Source organism: Lampetra planeri, chromosome 51 (assembly GCF_965212315.1).
Source record: "Lampetra planeri chromosome 51, kcLamPlan1.2.h2, whole genome shotgun sequence".
Lineage (NCBI taxonomy): Eukaryota > Metazoa > Chordata > Hyperoartia > Petromyzontiformes > Petromyzontidae > Lampetra > Lampetra planeri.
The window spans coordinates 6291253-6310071 of record NC_136157.1 but is presented as its reverse complement, the minus strand read 5'-3'; the positions used below and the strand labels follow the sequence as shown (position 1 = coordinate 6310071).

Below are 18819 nucleotides of genomic sequence, written 5' to 3'. Positions count from 1 at the left end.
TGTTTTTTACCCTTCTATCTGGCAACAAAACTGACACCTTTTTTACAAGGAGTCATGTTTGCATAGACCACAATACCTGCAGTCATAATGCAAACAAAAAACATAATTCTGATAATGTATGCACTGTCCTTGAAGTTGATTGGTCCACACCCGAGACAGCTTTCCTTAGAGCCTAGTCTCACATGGGTTTGACCAGATGACGCCAAAAGGCGCACAACTCAAAGACAATGCACCATCAGAGTATGAGAGCTCGGGGTAAGCATTTACACCATTGGAACCTCATTTGCCAGTAGCAAAATATGATAATAGGTTTTTTACCCTTCTATCTGGAAATAAAACTGAAACCTTTTTTACAAGGAGTAATGTTTGCATAGACCACAATACCTGCAGTCATAATGCAAACTAAAAACACAACTCTGATAATGTATGCACTGTCCTTGAAGTTGATTGGTCCACACCCGAGACAGCTTTCTTTAGAGCCTAGTCTCACATGGTGTTAGACCAGATGACGCCAAAAGGCGCACAACTCAACGACACTGGCAAATTAGGTTCCAATGGGATCATCATCATTGCCATCGCTCCCGTCGTCATCACTCCCCCCCCCACGACCGTCCCCATCACCGCCATCAACGCCACCGTCTCCTTGACCCGGCCCCCACCCGCCCGCCCGTGCAGGAGCTGCCCAAGTTCCTGCGCGGCTTCCACAAGGTGTCTCGCGATGATGCCGTACAGCTGGCGGCGTTGGTGTTCCGCGCTCGACACGGAGACGAGCGCGCCGCCATCTCTGGCATCGCTCGCGGCCTCAAGGAGCTGCTGCCCCACGACCTCCTGCCCGATGCCTCCACCGACGCGTGGAAGAAGGTGACGGTCCCCCTCGTCGCTCGACGTCCCTCCCCCCCTCCGCCCGTCCGTCCGCCCCACGATGAAGATTAGCGACGGTTGGCAACGCACGGTGGAAAAAAGAAGTTCGATATACATGCAGAATAGAAACACAAATCTAGTATATTTCGATTTAAAGCTTTCGTGACTGTAGGAATTCATCTGCTTGGTTTTTTCGGTAAAGTCACGTACAAGGGAAATAATAAAATAATAAAAATAATACATAATAAAGCAATTCTCACGACGTTTCGGCCACAACGCAAGCAGCCGTCTTCAGGTAAAGATGAGAACCTGTCAAGCTGGGAACTCAGCGTCTATATAAGCTCCCAACTTGACAGGTTCTCATTCTTTACCTGAGGACGGCTGCTTGCGTTGTGGCCGAAACGTCGTGAGAATTGTTTTATTATGTTTTATTTTTATGATTTTATTACTTCCCTTCTACGTGACTTTACCGAAAAAACCAAGAAGATAAATCTAGTATACTTAGAAATGTAATGTAATACAACAGAGAGTCGGATAACATAACAGTCAACACCCTATCTGGTTGATTAGCATTCTCAGGAAGAACGTAATCAACCAGGTAGGGTGTTGACTGTTATGTTATCCGACTCTCTGTTGTATTACATTACATTTCTAAAGTATACTAGATTTGTGTTTCTATTTAATTTATACCTGATGATGATTGCTTGTGTTGCAATCGAAACGTCGTATGCTAGTATTTAATTTAATTTATTATTTTTTTTTATACGTGACTTTACCGAAAGAACCAAAGAATGCAGAATACAGTAAAGCCTTGGATTGCGAGCTTAATTCGTTCCGGAAAAGTGATCGTAATCCAAAGCACTCGTATATCAAAGCGAATTTCCCCATAACAAATAATGGAAACTCGGATGGTTCGCTCCACAACCCAGAAATACTGTATTCATATAAAAATGATTAATACAAAATACCTTTTTATATTTTTATTATTTAAATTTGATATAAAGTAATCAAATTTATTCATTAAATTTCACCGTGGCTGGTGTGACGGAGACGAGAGAGAGGAGGGTTATTGTGTAGGACGACTTTCACTTGCAGTACAGTTACTAAAGAACAGTCGCTACACTTGGACACAAAATAAAAACATGCTTTACGCACAACACTATAGTAAACAGTATACGCTCGCACGGATGTTGACTATACGAGTGAGGCACGCCGACTGAGACCGAGCATGGGAGACGATTACCCACAATGCCGCAGCGAGAGAGAGAAGAACCATCGGCTCAGTTGTGATCACGTGACGCTCGGCAGACAAAGCGTATACTGTACGTACTACAGTACTCGTATTGCAAGACCTCGCTCGTTAATCAAATTAATATTTACTTAAACATTTTGGTCGTCTTGCAAAACACTCGCAGACCAAGTTACTCGCAATCCAAGGTTTTACTGTACTGTATTCATGCTGGAGGAGGAATCCGATGAGCTATAAAGATTTTTTTTTTCACAGATGTCCAATAAGGGGGCACTGGGTCAGAACGTTACAACGAACTGTACAAAAAACACGTTAGGAGTGCAAAGTACAAGAAAAACACAAACATATACAACACAAAACCATCTCCATCCTACCAGGCAAAGCCCACTGAGGTATTAACTTATATTTCAGAAGCGACCTGGCCATCATTTGGATATTTAAAACACCAAAATAATCTAAATCATCTAAGCGCGTGTTTCTAAAACCGGAGGACCCGGAGAACAAAAATCCGCGCCACCACGGGGAGAGCTTGCAGACTCCAAATATACAGCAGCAGCAGGCGTCAGGGTCGGGATCGAACCCACGACCTCCTGCATACCAGGCGAGGTAGTTAACATCTCCAAGCCACCGTGATGATGATGAGAGAGAGAGACACACAAACTCCAAATATACAGCAGCAGCAGGCGTCAGGGTCGGGATCGCACCCACGACCTCCTGTATACCAGGCGAGGTAGTTAACATCTCCTAGCCACTGTAATTATGATGAGAGAAAGGCACACAAACTCCAAATATACAGCAGCAGCAGGCGTCAGGGTCGGGATCGCACCCACGACCTCCTGTATACCAGGCGAGGTAGTTAACATCTCGCCATGTACATAGACTCACACAGAGACCCATTGACTCACACAGAGACCCATTGACTCACACAAAGACCCATAGACTCATAGACTCACGCAGAGACCCACAGACTCACACAGACCCATAGACTCACACAAAGACCCATAGACTCACACAGAGATCCATAGACTCGCACAGAGAGTAAACCCACAACAATATTTACAATTTGTGTCCCGTGACGTTTCGCTGGTGATTCAGTTTCAATTTCCACTTATTTGGTATTGCCCTGTGAGCCATTCGGCTCTTGAATCGGCTGCAACAACCACAACAAGATCAACAACCAGCTTCATCAGGTGATTGGCCAGGATTATGAGGAAGTCGTGATCACTGTGAGTCAATCAGATGTGAAGAGAGGGCTTGAAACGTAGCCACCACGTGCACTTCGACGGATCGTGTTCATCTGAGAACAAACTACACATTTATTCTAGATTTGAAGCTTTCGTGACTGCAAGGATTCATATTCTTAGGTTTTTTCGGTAAAGTCACGTAGGTAAAAAATTTAAATTAATAAAAGTAAAATAAAATAAAAATCACGACGTTTCGGAGGCAACACAAGCTTCCCTCTTCAGGTGGAACCGTCACAGCCCGACAGCTGTATCAATTCTAGATTTGAAGCTTTCGTGACTGCAAGGAATCATCTTCTTAGGTTTTTTCGGTAAAGTCACGTAGGTAAAACATCAAAATGAATGAAAATAAAATAAAATAAAATCAAAAATCACTTGATTTTATTTTATTTTCATTCATTTTGATGTTTTACCTACGTGACTTTACCGAAAAAAAAAAAACCTGAGAAGCTGTATCAAGTAACATTTACAAGTAATATTTACTTGATACAGCTGTCGGGCTGTGACGGTTCCACCTGAAGACGGAAGCTTGTGTTGCCTCCGAAACGTCGTGAGTTTTATTTTATTTTTATTTTATTAATTTCAAATTTTTACCTACGTGACTTTACCGAAAAAACCTAAGAATAAAAAACAAACTGCACAGTTTGCCGGCCGCACGATGGCGCCCCGATGAATGATTTCCTCCCCCTCCCCACCCTTCGCTAGTTGATCGTCGCAGCCATCAGCAAGAACGCCGGCAAGACGCACGATGAAGCGAAGCTGGCGTTCCTCAAGATCATCAGCAGGTGGCCTACGTTCGGAACGACCTTCTTTGACGTCAAGGTGAGGGCCGGCCTCCATCTGCACATCTGTGAAAAAAGGGAAAAAAAATTAACCCGTAAAAACAAAGTTTTTCACTATAAATCCTTTATATGCGTGGCGGCTAGAGTCCTCTCGTCCTCTGGCTTGAGATGGCTGCCACCTATGGGTCAGATGATTGTCTGCTACCATTACGCAATTGGTAATTCAATATTTACATTTTTTTTCCCTAAACAGTGTAAAATTAGTTACTCGCTGACAGCACTTGCCCTGAACAGTCTGCTTCAGGCTAAACGGGGGGATCTTTGTCTTCGGGGCCTTGACAGGGAATCGTAATTATCGGCTGACGTTTCGGGCAGCGTCACTTCTTCTGAGCGAGCCATTGCCGGACCGCGCCCTTCAAGTCCACTCCAGTATTCCACCCCTGGATTCCACTCCGGGATTTTGTACCGCACTGTCGTCACGTCGCCCCTCGCCCACCCCCCCTCCCACGGTGCGTCGCTCGTCCCGCGGAGGTTCGACCGGTTCGTATCCGCTCGGCCGCCCCGGCCAGTACCGCGGTTGATCCGCCGCGTGCCGTTTGTTTCGTTTGCAGCAAATCTCCGAGCCCACCTACCCCGACATCCTGCGGATCGCCATCAACAAGCACGGGCTGAGCCTCATCAACCCCAAGACCAAGGCGAGTGGCTCGCGAGCGGTCGCTCGCTCTGCCCGTTAGCGCAAGGTGGTCGGCAAACACGACAATAACAGGGGGAGCCATTTTTGTTTTGATTATTACGGTAAAAATAAATGTTACAAAAATTCAATATTTCATTAGCCAGCGATGTGACGTGATACAACACACACACATAAAAACACAAAGATCCCCCGTACAACCTGAACAGACTGTTGGGGCAAGTGTTGTTAGTGAGCACCTGTGAAGGCCGGCACATGCTTTTACTTTTGGAATTCGCGGTGGCCTGGGCCACTCTGGCAAATGAGACTCATCCTCTTCAGTTGTGTTCTGGCCATGGTGATATGCTAACTACCTCGCCTGGTATTCAGGAGGTCGTGGGTTCGATCCCAACCCTGACGCCTGCAGTATATTTGGAGTTTCCATGTCTCTCTCCCCGTGGTCGCGTGGATTTTTGCCCGAGCCCTCCAGTTTTTAAATCCTTTATATTAAGTTCACTTGCTTGCTTGCTTGCGTGCTTGCGTGCTTGCTTGCTTACGACCGTGCAAATCTTTCGGTCGTTTTTTAGCCCACTTCCCGTGATCCAATCGAGCTGACATTTTGCACACAGACTCGTTGTGCGTGACAATTAATTTTCGTGAAAATTTTTTTCCAAAATTTTACACTGTTTAGGGATAAAAATTTAAATATTTAATTACCAATTGCTTAATGGTGGCAGACAATCATCTGACCCATAGGTGGCAGCCATCTCAAGCCAGAGGACGAGAGAACTCTAGCCGCCCGTTTCATGATGACGCAAATGTTGACTAACCACATGGCATGAAATCCCTGCCCCCACGCTGTACAGTGGAGACTATTTATAGAGCAGTTAAATTGAAGCCGCCAGGTTCTTGAAAGTGGTAAAATCGGTCAACGCTAGTGCCCTCGGGAATATACGGGGCATGTCAAAAGGTGATCTTTAATTTTTAAATCCTTTATATTAACTTCACATGCTTGCTTACTCAAGAAAAACAGAAATGAATAATAAAATGAAACCGATGCCACGCATATAAAGGATTTATAGTGAAAAACTTTGTTTTCACGGGTTAATTTTTTCACCTTCACATTTAGAATCAAAATGCCGTTCGGAGTATGTGTCTGCAATAAATGTCCACGTGACGATAAGCCACTTCGTTGGGTCATCATTTGCGGCCAGGTCGCTTCTGAAAAAGAGCTCTGTAGCTCCATCGGACCTCACCGGGTAAAATAAAAGTAGTGTTTGATCGTTTTCAGTTGAGTTCTCACCCAGCCAAACACGCAGAGCCCAAGTGAAACGCAGACCCTCCCTCCCTTGGCAGGACATGCTAGCTCAGCACAGCTTCACCAAGATCTTCAACTGGAGTAGCGGGAGCACGTACTTCCACATCACCATCGGCAGCGCCGTGAACGGTACCAAGCTGCTGTGCGAAACGTTCTTGGTGAGTGGTGGCACGCACACACACAGACGCACACGCAGAGACACACAGAGACACACAGACACACACACAGACAGAGAGAGAGATATACGCACAGGCAAACACACACACAGACACACACACAGAGACACACACACACACAGACAGAGAGAGATATACGCACAGAGACAAACACGTACACACACAGACGCACACACAGAGACACACATAGACACACACACAGACACACAGAGACACACACACAGACAGAGAGAGATATACGCACAGAGACAAACACGCACACACACAGACGCACACACAGACAAACACACACACAGACAGAGAGAGACATACACACAGACAAACACACACACACATACAGACACACACACATACAGACACACACACAGAGAGACAAACACACACATACACACACAGAGAGCGTCGTTCAGCCCCTACCCCTTCCGATGGCGGAAGGTATCATTATCATATTCTTAGGTTTTTTCGGTGAAGTCATGTAGGTAAAAAAAAATTAATAAAAGTAAAATAAAAAATTAAATAAAAATCACGACGTTTCGGAGGCAACACAAGCTTCCGTCTTCAGGTGGAACCGTCACAGCACGATTGCTGTATCAAGTGAGAGAAATTCCAAGAAAACCGTCCTTGTATATATACTGGTTGAGGGTGGGAGGAGCCAAGGCAGGCCCCTGAATATTATTTATTGTGAGGTTCGGTGCGGCTGAAGCACGCTGCTAGGAATGAGCCTGTGATGTGTAGACTGGTTGAACTGGGAGGTCCCAAGAGTTGTTAAGGTGCGGCTGCTGTAAAGGTGCGTGTAAATGGGACTGAGCCTTTTGTTATGTAGAGGTGGTGCGGCTGAAACCGCTGCTAGGAATGAGCCTTTGTTGTGTAGACTGGTTGAACTGGGAGGTTCCAAGAGTTGTTAAGGTGCGGCTGCTGTAAAGGTGCAGCTTCAAATCTAGGATCATTATCAGACATTGCGGGTCGCAGCGGGGCAGGATAGCCGACCTCCCGCTCGCTCACTCACGGCACCCGCCAGCTTGCCCTGGCGCCCCTCGACAGCTGCTGGACCTGTGGCGTTGCGGCTCTTCCCGTGTGCAGGGCTACAAAGTGGACGACCTCCTGACCTCGTACATCAACCTCCTCATGAGCAAGCAGCAAGGGGACACGAGGTCGGCCGGGAATTACCGATAGCCGCCGGGAGCCACGGCCGCGCGACGTGGAGCGACGTGGACGGAGAGAACTGACAATGAGCCCTCGGGGTCAAGGTCCGAGAGGTCACCGAGGCCAGTGACGCTGATGACGTCATCACACCTCGCCATTGCATCATCGCGCGTCGCTGTGACATCACACCTCGCTATGACATCGCAACTCGCTATGACATCACACCTCGCTATGACATCGCTATGACATCACAACTCGCCATGACATCGCAACTCGCTATGACATCACGCATCGCTATGACATCACAACTCGCTATGACATCACACCTCGCTATGACATCACACCTCGCTATGACATCACGCATTGCTATGACATCACAACTCTCTATGACATCACAACTCGCTATGACATCACAACTCGCCATGACATCACAACTCGCCATGACATCACAACTCACTATGACATCACAACTCGCTATGACATCGCTATGACATCACACCTGGCCATGACATCGCAACTCGCTATGACATCACACCTCGTCGTGACATCACACCTCGCTATGATATCACAACTGGCTATGACATCACACCTCGCTATTACATCACATCTCGCTATGACATCACACCTCGCTATGAAATCACAACTCGCTATGACATCACAACTCGCTATGACATCACAACTCGCTATGACATCACAACTCGCTATGACATCACACCTCGCCATGACATCACAACTCCCTATGACATCACAACTCGCTATGACATCACACCTCGCTATGACATCACAACTCGCCATCGACCACTTCCCTTCCTGGACAGTCATTGGCTGAGCGCCCGAGGCTCGAAAAAATGAAGAATTACAACTCATTGGCACGCGACGGATCCGTCGATTTTCATCCGCGATTCAGCGCCAATTGTAACGTGTCGAACGGTGCACGAAAGAATGTAAATGTACAATCTGTGCAAATCATGCGCAAACTCGATGCTGCTTCTGCTGCTGCTGTGGTGCGTAACGGTGAAGGCGCGTCCGGCTTGCGATGCGGAGGTGGTGTGTCCGACTTGACCGCAGTTAGCCGATTCGTTCGGCTTTCACGCGGGCGGGGAAAGGTGCGGTCGCTTCCTTCCCCTCCAATAGGCCTCGGCCTGGCATGGAAGAGCCTTTAGAGAGGGCCTCTCCAGAGCTCTCTGTCTAACAGCGGCGTGAGCAGGAAATTTGCGGGGCTGCCCCTTTAAATCGCAGTTCGGGCACTCTCTCCAAACCGATGGTTCGATTGAACGTTCTGAGGATAACAAATCGTCCGCGCGCCAATCACAAGGGATGCCACGGTGGCCGGGAGATGTTAACGATCTCTAGATTTGAAGCTTTCGTGACTGCAAGGATTCAGTCTTAGGTTTTTTCGGTAAAGTCACGTAGGTAAAAAATTAAAAAATTAATTAAAAAGTGATTTTTTATTTTACTTTTATTAATTTTAATTTAATATTTTATTTTTTACCTACGTGACTTTACCGAAAAAAACCTAAGCGGATGTTAACGATCTCGCCTGGGCATGCAGGTGGTCGTGGGTTCGACCCTGACCCTGACAGCCTGTTGTGTATTTGGAGTTTTGCGTGTCTCTCTTCCCGTGGTCACGTGGATTTTTTTTCGGGTCTTCCAGTTTTTTTCCCCTCCTTCGAGCTATTATTTGCGGCCAGTTTGCTTACAAAAACAGGACCCTGCGGGGTGGGCTGGTAGGAATAATACTAATACCGGTACAGGGATATCGACCGGGTATAGAGGAGTTACAAAGAAAATGATTTGTGCATGGGGGGTGAGCGATGACGTCCACACCCCCCTCCCCACTGACTCGCGCGCCCACAGAGCAAGGATTGCAACAGGCGATGTCATTGGCTGCGCCGGATGCGACGGCCATCTTGTTTAGTTCATTTAGTTCACGAATCGCAGGGGGAGCGGGTGGCCATCTTGTCGGACAGACGGACAGTCGGACGGACGGACGGACACATTAATCTATTGGTGGTCTGGTCCACTTCGTTCCTACCAGTAAAAGAGCTACATAGCTCAGTGGGCCTTACCTGGTAAAATAAAAAGTTCCTTGTTTTTTTTCATGTTGTCCTTCCCCCGCATCTGCGATGAGCGCGGTTCGGTACATACGGTGCAAAAGAAGTTCAACATACAGTGAGGGAAAAAAGTATTTGATCCCCTGCTGATTTTGTACGTTTGCCCACTGACAAAGAAATGACCAGATTTGAAGCTTTCGTGACTGCAAGGATTCATATTCTTAGGTTTTTTCGGTAAAGTCACGTAGGTAAAACATTATTTTATTTTACTTTTATTAATTTTAATGTTTTACCTACATGACTTTACCGAAAAAACCTAAGAATATGAAAAAGAAATGACCAGTATATAATTTTAATGGTAGGTTTATTTGAACAGCGAGAGACAGAATAACAACAAAAAATCCAGAAAAACGCATGTCAAAAATGTTATAAATTGAATTGCATTTTAATGAGGGAAATAAGAAAATAAATCACTGTACATACATGTAGAAATATATATCATTTACTGCACATATCACAACAAATATTTCGGCTGCCACGAAGAATATTTTCACCCATCACCGACGACGACTGGGACTCTGGATACCTGCCCGCTACTTGGGGGTCCTTGTGAATAAGGGGACCAATGGAACCCCCAGAGAGGACCCCTTATAGACGGGGCCACACGTCAACATGACCGCGTTTTTGATCTTGTCATATTTATGTCGATTTTCTCGTCGCAATCAAAATATCCTTGACGGCAAACGCGCGCTTGTCTCGCGAAACGCTGTGGAAGTGATAATAAATTAACCCGTAAAAAACTAAGTTTTTCACTATAAATCCTTTATATGCGTGGCATCGGTTTTATTTTATTATTCATTTCTGTTTTTCTTGAGTAAGAGTTTCATTTTTATCACATTGGTATTTTAAATAAAATATGAAAATTTTTTTTCCTAAAAAGTGGAAAATTTTGGAAATTTTTTCACTAAAATAAATTGTCACGCACAACGAGTCTGTGTGCAAAATGTCAGCTCGATTGGATCACGGGAAGTGGGTTAAAAAACGACCGAAAGATTTGCACGGTCGTAAGCGCGCAAGCAAGCAAGTGAACTGAATATAAAGGATTTAAAAAATTAACCCGTAAAAACAAAGTTTTTCACTATAAATCCTTTATATGCGTGGCGGCTAGAGTCCTCTCGTCCTCTGGCTTGAGATGGCTGCCACCTATGGGTCAGATGATTGTCTGCCAGCATTAAGTAATTGGTAATTAAATATTGAATTTTTTTTCCCTAAACAGTTTAAAATTTTGGAAAAAAATTTTCACGAAAATTAATGGTCACGCACAACGAGTCTGTGTGGAAAATGTCAGCTCGATTGGATCACGAGAAGTGGGTTAAAAAAACGACCGAAAGATTTGCACGGTCGTAAGCAAGCAAGCACGCAAGCACGCAAGCACACAAGCACGCAAGCACGCAAGCAAGCACACAAGCAATTGAACTTAATATAAAGGCTTTAAAATACAGCTTCGTGTGTCTCTGCCGTCCCTCCCGTGTGTGTGTGTGAAAGATCCGTACTCTCAAAGTGCACCTAGCTTGGCACAGGACCCGTGGTGATGTCACCGTCAGTTAGTGGGGAAAAGCGCGTCTTGTATTAACTGTATTTATATTGAAAGCGCCCCAGAGGGGTAGTGTAGCAGTTAGCGCGCTGCGCTATGAATCCAGTGACCCAAGTTCGATTCCCGCTCACAGCTACAAACACCAGTGACGATTATATAAACCTCCCGTCGGTCGACTCAGCCTCAAATTAGTAGCTGGTGCGGTGTGTAAAAACATCGCCACTGGGGAGACAAAGGCGGCCGGGCGTGGTGCTGGCCACGCCGTACCCCTCCGTGTGCCATGCCGGTCCATGTAGGTGCTCGCTAACAGCACTTGCCCAAACAGTCTGTTAAGCCTATACGGGTGATCTTTGCTTTTGGGTTCATTTGTTCCTAGTCCTTAGCAGGGCCTCCACCACCTAACAGAGCCACGTGACAACTTGATTTGATTTTCTCTGCCGGGTGGTGGAGGGTTATGGTAAAACAACATGATATTGTACCTGCATGACGACCTAACCACCAAAAAAAAAAACTCATTACGAATGAAACAAAACATAAAAGCATTTCACTGTCTGTTGTTTAACTGTTAGTAACCTAAACAATAAGAGGTACTGCATTCTCAGATGAACATGATCCATTGTAATTGTTTTTTTACCCTTTTATCTGGCAACAATACTGACACCTTTTTTACAAGGAGTCATGTTTGCATAGACCACAATACCTGCAGTCGGAATGCAAACAAAAAACATAACTCTGATAATGTATGCACTGTCCTTGAAGTTGATTGATCCACACCCAAAACAGCTTTCCTTAGAGCCTAGTCTCACATGGTGTTGGACCAGATGACGCCAAAAGGCTGTCTCGGGTGTGGACCAATCAACTTCAAGGACAGTGCATACATTATCAGAGTTATGTTTTTTGTTTGCATTCCGACTGCAGGTATTGTGGTCTATGCAAACATGACTCCTTGTAAAAAAAGGTGTCAGTTTTGTTGCCGGATAGAAGGGTAAAAAAACAATTATATTTTGCTACTGGCAAAGGAGGTTCCAATGATGATCCATTGTAATTTACATGACATTAACCCCCTCCACCCCCCCTCTGGTCTTTGCACCTGATAGGCTCACAGTGATGACATCACCTTTACTCTATATAAGACCGAACCCAGAAGACTCCTTCACAATTCTGGATAATTGCCTGAAGAAGCTGGTTGTTGTTGTTGTTGTAATCACCAGCGGAAAGTCACAGTCCTCGAATTGTAAATGTGTTGGGTTTACTCATCGACACACCGTTGTGCTGTATTCATAGTTAATGGGCGCGTTTCGTTTTCGTGACAAACCTTACTAAATTGGCCGTGTGCGGTGATGGCGGGTTTAACGACGCATTCATATCCACGCAGTGAAACCTAAAGAAGAAAAAGACAACAACCTTTATTATGGATATCAGTCGCGAAAGCCTACTACTGTTAAACTGTAATGATCCACTTTTCGATTTAAAGCTTTCGTGACTGCAGGGATTCATCTTCTTTGTTCTTTCGGTAAAGTCACGTAGAAGGGAAGTAATAAAATAATATAAAAGAACCAAGAAGATGTAATGATCCATGTCAATAATAAGAATAATCGATGAACGATGATTATTTGCTGCCGATGCTGCCGTAGTCGTCGAGAAACCTTCTTTCATAAACGAGGCCCAGGCTGCCACGTGCGCATCGCGTTCTCATTGGCTGCGCGCGGGGGTGTCACGTGGTCGTCAATGGGGGGGGGGGGGGGCGGGGAGGGGACCTCCCTAGCCCCCACCCCTCACCCCCTTCCAGCTTCCCACCAAAGGATTTGTCCAACATGGCTGGTGGTATTTGTAGGTCGCGTGGAGCAACGCACGGTGGCAATACACCGGACACTTTCGCAGCCTTCGGCCCCTTGACAAGGTGAACCGCCGCGGAGTAGTCTTGTGCAACGAGAAAGGGACGTCGCCCGAAACGTCGCCTCTTATAGAACCGCTGTTATTGGCCCAGTCGCGTCGGAAGTGTTTTTTTTGTTGTACAATCGTCAAAATTAAGTCAAACGCGTCGTCTTCTAAGTTGAATCGCTATCGTATTTTACAACGACAAAAGAGTTGAACGTGTGTGTGTGTGTGCGTGTTTCACCGGCTGTAGTTCGCAACGATGTCTGGACAGGCTTCATCCAGCAGTAGATTGACCATGTCCGCCGCTGATGCCGATGGGGGGAGTTGTTTACGCGGCTCGCGTGTCGTGGTGGTAACGCGAAACGTCGGTCATGTAAATGGTGACGGTAATTCTGTTTAACTTATCTCAGCCGCAGCAATAGTTGTGCTTAATGGGTCACGGTTGTGAAGTGAGAGTCGGGAGCGACAGGCAGAGGTCGCAAACGGGTTTTGATTCCTTACCCGTACCCGGCCGCACCAGGGTCGCAAATGGGTACCCGTACCCGTACCCGGCCAGGTACCCGGCCAGGTACGGGTTCCCGTTCCCTACCCGTACCCTACCCGAAATGAGTGACAAACGGTGACTCACCAGTGACTCACGGCCTACCCGTACCCGGCCGCACCAGGGTCGCAAACGGCTACCCGTACCCGGCCGGGTACGGGTAACCGGGTATCGGGTAGGGTACGGGTATCGGGTACCCGGTTGCGACCTCTGGCGACAGGGAAGAATACGGGAAGAGTTTTAATCGCTTGAATTATACCTCTCTTCGATTGCACTTACAATTGTATATGAAGGGTGGATACATATATACGGTACTGCTGATGAATACAAATACATCGGTGGGATAGGGAAGACGCGCGCATTTGTATTCAGATATTGCGTTGAGTCTTGGGGAAGAACACCCGGCTCAGACAACGAAACTCCATGGACATGTTTTGTTTGCATCAAGTCTTGGATTTGTAAAACGTACATCGACCACCTCCCCTCCCGTCAGATGGCCAAACGAACAATTGACAGAGTGGCAGTCACAAGTCACCGGGAATTGCCCCACGATGGCATCCGTGGAGAGATGGAGCGATGATTTGAAAGCATCTTCGCTGCGTGCAAGCTGCTGTTTGCTTCGGGGCTGGCAATCTGGTTTGGGTGGATGAAGCACCTTTCATCCAGTAGTAGACTGATCACGGCTGATGCCATCACAGCTACAGTCATCTGTGTATGATTAGGAATGCTGTTACTGCAGCAGACATTCGATATTGTAATCGATTGTGGACGTTTAATCGGCACTCGCAAGGTATCTGTTGCGCCTGTTGGCGACTGCTGTAATTCGGGGAAAGTTAAAATGCACTTTGGTTCCAAACCCACGCATCGGCCTTTGTTTGTCTTAGTTGCTGAACAGAATCACTTTGTTATGTTTTAACGCGGAACATGAAGTGCACACGAATGTTGTTGTCATATCCTCCAACGGCGTGAGAACGTCTCGCTCGGTATGAGGCCGGCTTCGTGTCATCCTCACTGCCCAGGTCACTACAAAACGCTCACCGACTCACCCACACACTCACCTCATTCACCCACTCACCCAAACACTCACACACTCACCCACACACTCACCTCACTCGCCTCACTCACTCACACACTCACCCACACACTCACCTCATTCACCCACACACTCACATCAATCACCCACACACTCACCTCATTCACCCACTCACCCAAACACTCACCTCACTCACCCACACACTCACCTGACTCGCCTCCTCACTCACACACTCACACACCCACACACACCCACACACTCACCTCACTCACCTACACACTCACCTCACTCGCCCACTCACCCACACACTCACCTCATTCACCCACTCGCCCAAACACTCACCTCACTCACCCACACACTCACACACTCACCCACACACTCACCTCATTCACCCACTCACCCACACTCACCTCACTCACCTCACTCACTCACTCACTGCAGGTAACAACAAGACACTCACCTCACTCACTCACTGCAGGTAACAACAAGACACTCACCTCACTCACTCACTCACTGCAGGTAACAACAAGACACTCACCTCACTCACTGCAGGTAACAACAAGACACTCACCTCACTCACTCACTCACTGCAGGTATCAACAAGACACTCACCTCACTCACTCACTGCAGGTAACAACAAGACACTCACCTCACTCACTCACTGCAGGTAACAACAAGACACTCACCTCACTCACCCACTCACTGCAGGTAACAACAAGACACTCACCTCACTCACTCACTCACTGCAGGTATCAACAAGACACTCACCTCACTCACTCACTCACTGCAGGTAACAACAAGACACTCACCTCACTCACTCACTGCAGGTAACAACAAGACACTCACCTCACTCACTCACTGCAGGTAACAACAAGACACTCACCTCACTCACACACTCACTGCAGGTAACAACAAGACACTCACCTCACTCACTCACTGCACTGCAGGTAACAACAAGACACTCACCTCACTCACTCACTGCACTGCAGGTAACAACAAGACACTCACCTCACTCACCACACTGCAGGTAACAACAAGACACTCACCTCACTCACTCACTGCAGGTAACAACAAGACACTCACCACACTCACTCACTGCAGGTAACAACAAGACACTCACCTCACTCACTCACTGCAGGTAACAACAAGACACTCACCTCACTCACTCACTCACTGCAGGTAACAACAAGACACTCACCTCACTCACTGCAGGTAACAACAAGACACTCACCTCACTCACTCACTGCAGGTAACAACAAGACACTCACCTCACTCACTCACTGCAGGTAACAACAAGACACTCACCTCACTCACTGCAGGTAACAACAAGACACTCACCTCACTCACTCACTCACTGCAGGTAACAACAAGACACTCACCTCACTCACTCACTCACTGCAGGTAACAACAAGACACTCACCTCACTCACTCACTCACTGCAGGTAACAACAAGACACTCACCTCACTCACTCACTGCAGGTAACAACAAGACACTCACCTCACTCACTCACTGCAGGTAACAACAAGACACTCACCTCACTCACTCACTGCAGGTAACAACAAGACACTCACCTCACTCACTCACTCACTGCAGGTAACAACAAGACACTCACCTCACTCACTCACTGCAGGTAACAACAAGACACTCACCTCACTCACTCACTCACTGCAGGTAACAACAAGACACTCACCTCACTCACTCACTGCAGGTAACAACAAGACACTCACCTCACTCACTCACTCACTGCAGGTATCAACAAGACACTCACCTCACTCACTCACTCACTGCAGGTAACAACAAGACACTCACCTCACTCACTCACTGCAGGTAACAACAAGACACTCACCTCACTCACTCACTGCAGGTAACAACAAGCCACTCACCTCACTCACTCACTCACTGCAGGTAACAACAAGACACTCACCTCACTCACTCACTGCAGGTATCAACAAGACACTCACCTCACTCACTCACTGCAGGTAACAACAAGCCACTCACCTCACTCACTCACTGCAGGTAACAACAAGACACTCACCTCACTCACTCACTGCAGGTAACAACAAGACACTCACCCCACTCACTCACTCACTGCAGGTAACAACAAGACACTCACCTCACTCACTCACTGCAGGTAACAACAAGACACTCACCTCACTCACTCACTGCAGGTAACAACAAGCCACTCACCTCACTCACTCACTCACTGCAGGTAACAACAAGACACTCACCTCACTCACTCACTGCAGGTAACAACAAGACACTCACCCCACTCACTCACTCACTGCAGGTAACAACAAGACACTCACCTCACTCACTCACTGCAGGTAACAACAAGACACTCACCTCACTCACTCACTGCAGGTAACAACAAGACACTCACCTCACTCACTCACTGCAGGTAACAACAAGACACTCACCTCACTCACTCACTCACTGCAGGTAACAACAAGACACTCACCTCACTCACTCACTGCAGGTAACAACAAGACACTCACCTCACTCACTCACTGCAGGTAACAACAAGACACTCACCTCACTCACTCACTCACTCACTGCAGGTAACAACAAGACACTCACCTCACTCACTCACTCACTGCAGGTAACAACAAGACACTCACCTCACTCACTCACTGCAGGTAACAACAAGACACTCACCTCACTCACTCACTGCAGGTATCAACAAGACACTCACCTCACTCACACACTGCAGGTATCAACAAGACACTCACCTCACTCACTCACTGCAGGTAACAACAAGACACTCACCTCACTCACTCACTGCAGGTAACAACAAGACACTCACCTCACTCACTCACTGCAGGTAACAACAAGACACTCACCTCACTCACTCACTGCAGGTAACAACAAGACACTCACCTCACTCACTCACTGCAGGTAACAACAAGACACTCACCTCACTCACTCACTCACTGCAGGTAACAACAAGACACTCACCTCACTCACTCACTGCAGGTAACAACAAGACACTCACCTCACTCACTCACTCACTGCAGGTAACAACAAGACACTCGCCTCACTCACTCACTGCAGGTAACAACAAGACACTCACCACACTCACTCACCACACTGCAGGTAACAACAAGACACTCACCTCACTCACTCACTGCAGGTATCAACAAGACACTCACCTCACTCACTCACTGCAGGTAACAACAAGACACTCACCTCACTCACTCACTGCAGGTAACAACAAGACACTCACCTCACTCACTCACTGCAGGTATCAACAAGACACTCACCTCACTCACACACTGCAGGTAACAACAAGACACTCACCTCACTCACTCACTGCAGGTAACAACAAGACACTCACCTCACTCACTCACTCACTGCAGGTAACAACAAGACACTCACCTCACTCACTCACTGCAGGTAACAACAAGACACTCACCTCACTCACTCACTGCAGGTAACAACAAGACACTCACCTCACTCACTCACTGCAGGTAACAACAAGACACTCACCTCACTCACTCACTGCAGGTAACAACAAGACACTCACCTCACTCACTCACTGCAGGTAACAACAAGACACTCACCTCACTCACTCACCACACTGCAGGTAACAACAAGACACTCACCTCACTCACTCACTCACTGCAGGTAACAACAAGACACTCACCTCACTCACTCACTGCAGGTAACAACAAGACACTCACCTCACTCACTCACTGCAGGTAACAACAAGACACTCGCCTCACTCACTCACTGCAGGTAACAACAAGACACTCACCTCACTCACTCACTGCAGGTAACAACAAGACACTCACCTCACTCACTCACTGCAGGTAACAACAAGACACTCACCTCACTCACTCACTGCAGGTAACAACAAGACACTCACCTCACTCACTCACTCACTGCAGGTAACAAGACACTCACCTCACTCACTCACCACACTGCAGGTAACAACAAGACACTCACCTCACTCACTCACTGCAGGTAACAACAAGACACTCACCTCACTCACTCACTCACTGCAGGTAACAACAAGACACTCACCTCACTCACTCACTGCAGGTAACAACAAGACACTCACCTCACTCACTCACTGCAGGTAACAACAAGACACTCACCTCACTCACTCACTGCAGGTAACAACAAGACACTCACCTCACTCACTCACTCACTGCAGGTAACAACAAGACACTCGCCTCACTCACTCACTGCAGGTAACAACAAGACACTCACCTCACTCACTCACTCACTGCAGGTAACAACAAGACACTCACCTCACTCACTCACTGCAGGTAACAA

At 47.1% G+C, this 18819-nt stretch overlaps 1 protein-coding gene across 3 annotated transcripts in view; it reads left to right on the top strand.

Moving 5' to 3' along the window:
• Window positions 1–10484, top strand: part of MYO7A (myosin VIIA) — an 87228-nt gene extending 76744 nt beyond the window's left edge. For all 3 annotated transcript variants that reach the window (XM_078616745.1, XM_078616746.1, XM_078616747.1), the window contains 5 exons: window positions 676–861; window positions 4057–4173; window positions 4745–4828; window positions 6160–6279; window positions 7378–10484. In XM_078616745.1, coding sequence (XP_078472871.1) covers window positions 676–861; window positions 4057–4173; window positions 4745–4828; window positions 6160–6279; window positions 7378–7470 — 600 coding nt within the window. In that variant the 3' untranslated portion in view covers window positions 7471–10484. The remainder of the gene's footprint in view (window positions 1–675; window positions 862–4056; window positions 4174–4744; window positions 4829–6159; window positions 6280–7377) is intronic.
• The last annotated feature ends 8335 nt before the right edge of the window (window positions 10485–18819 follow it).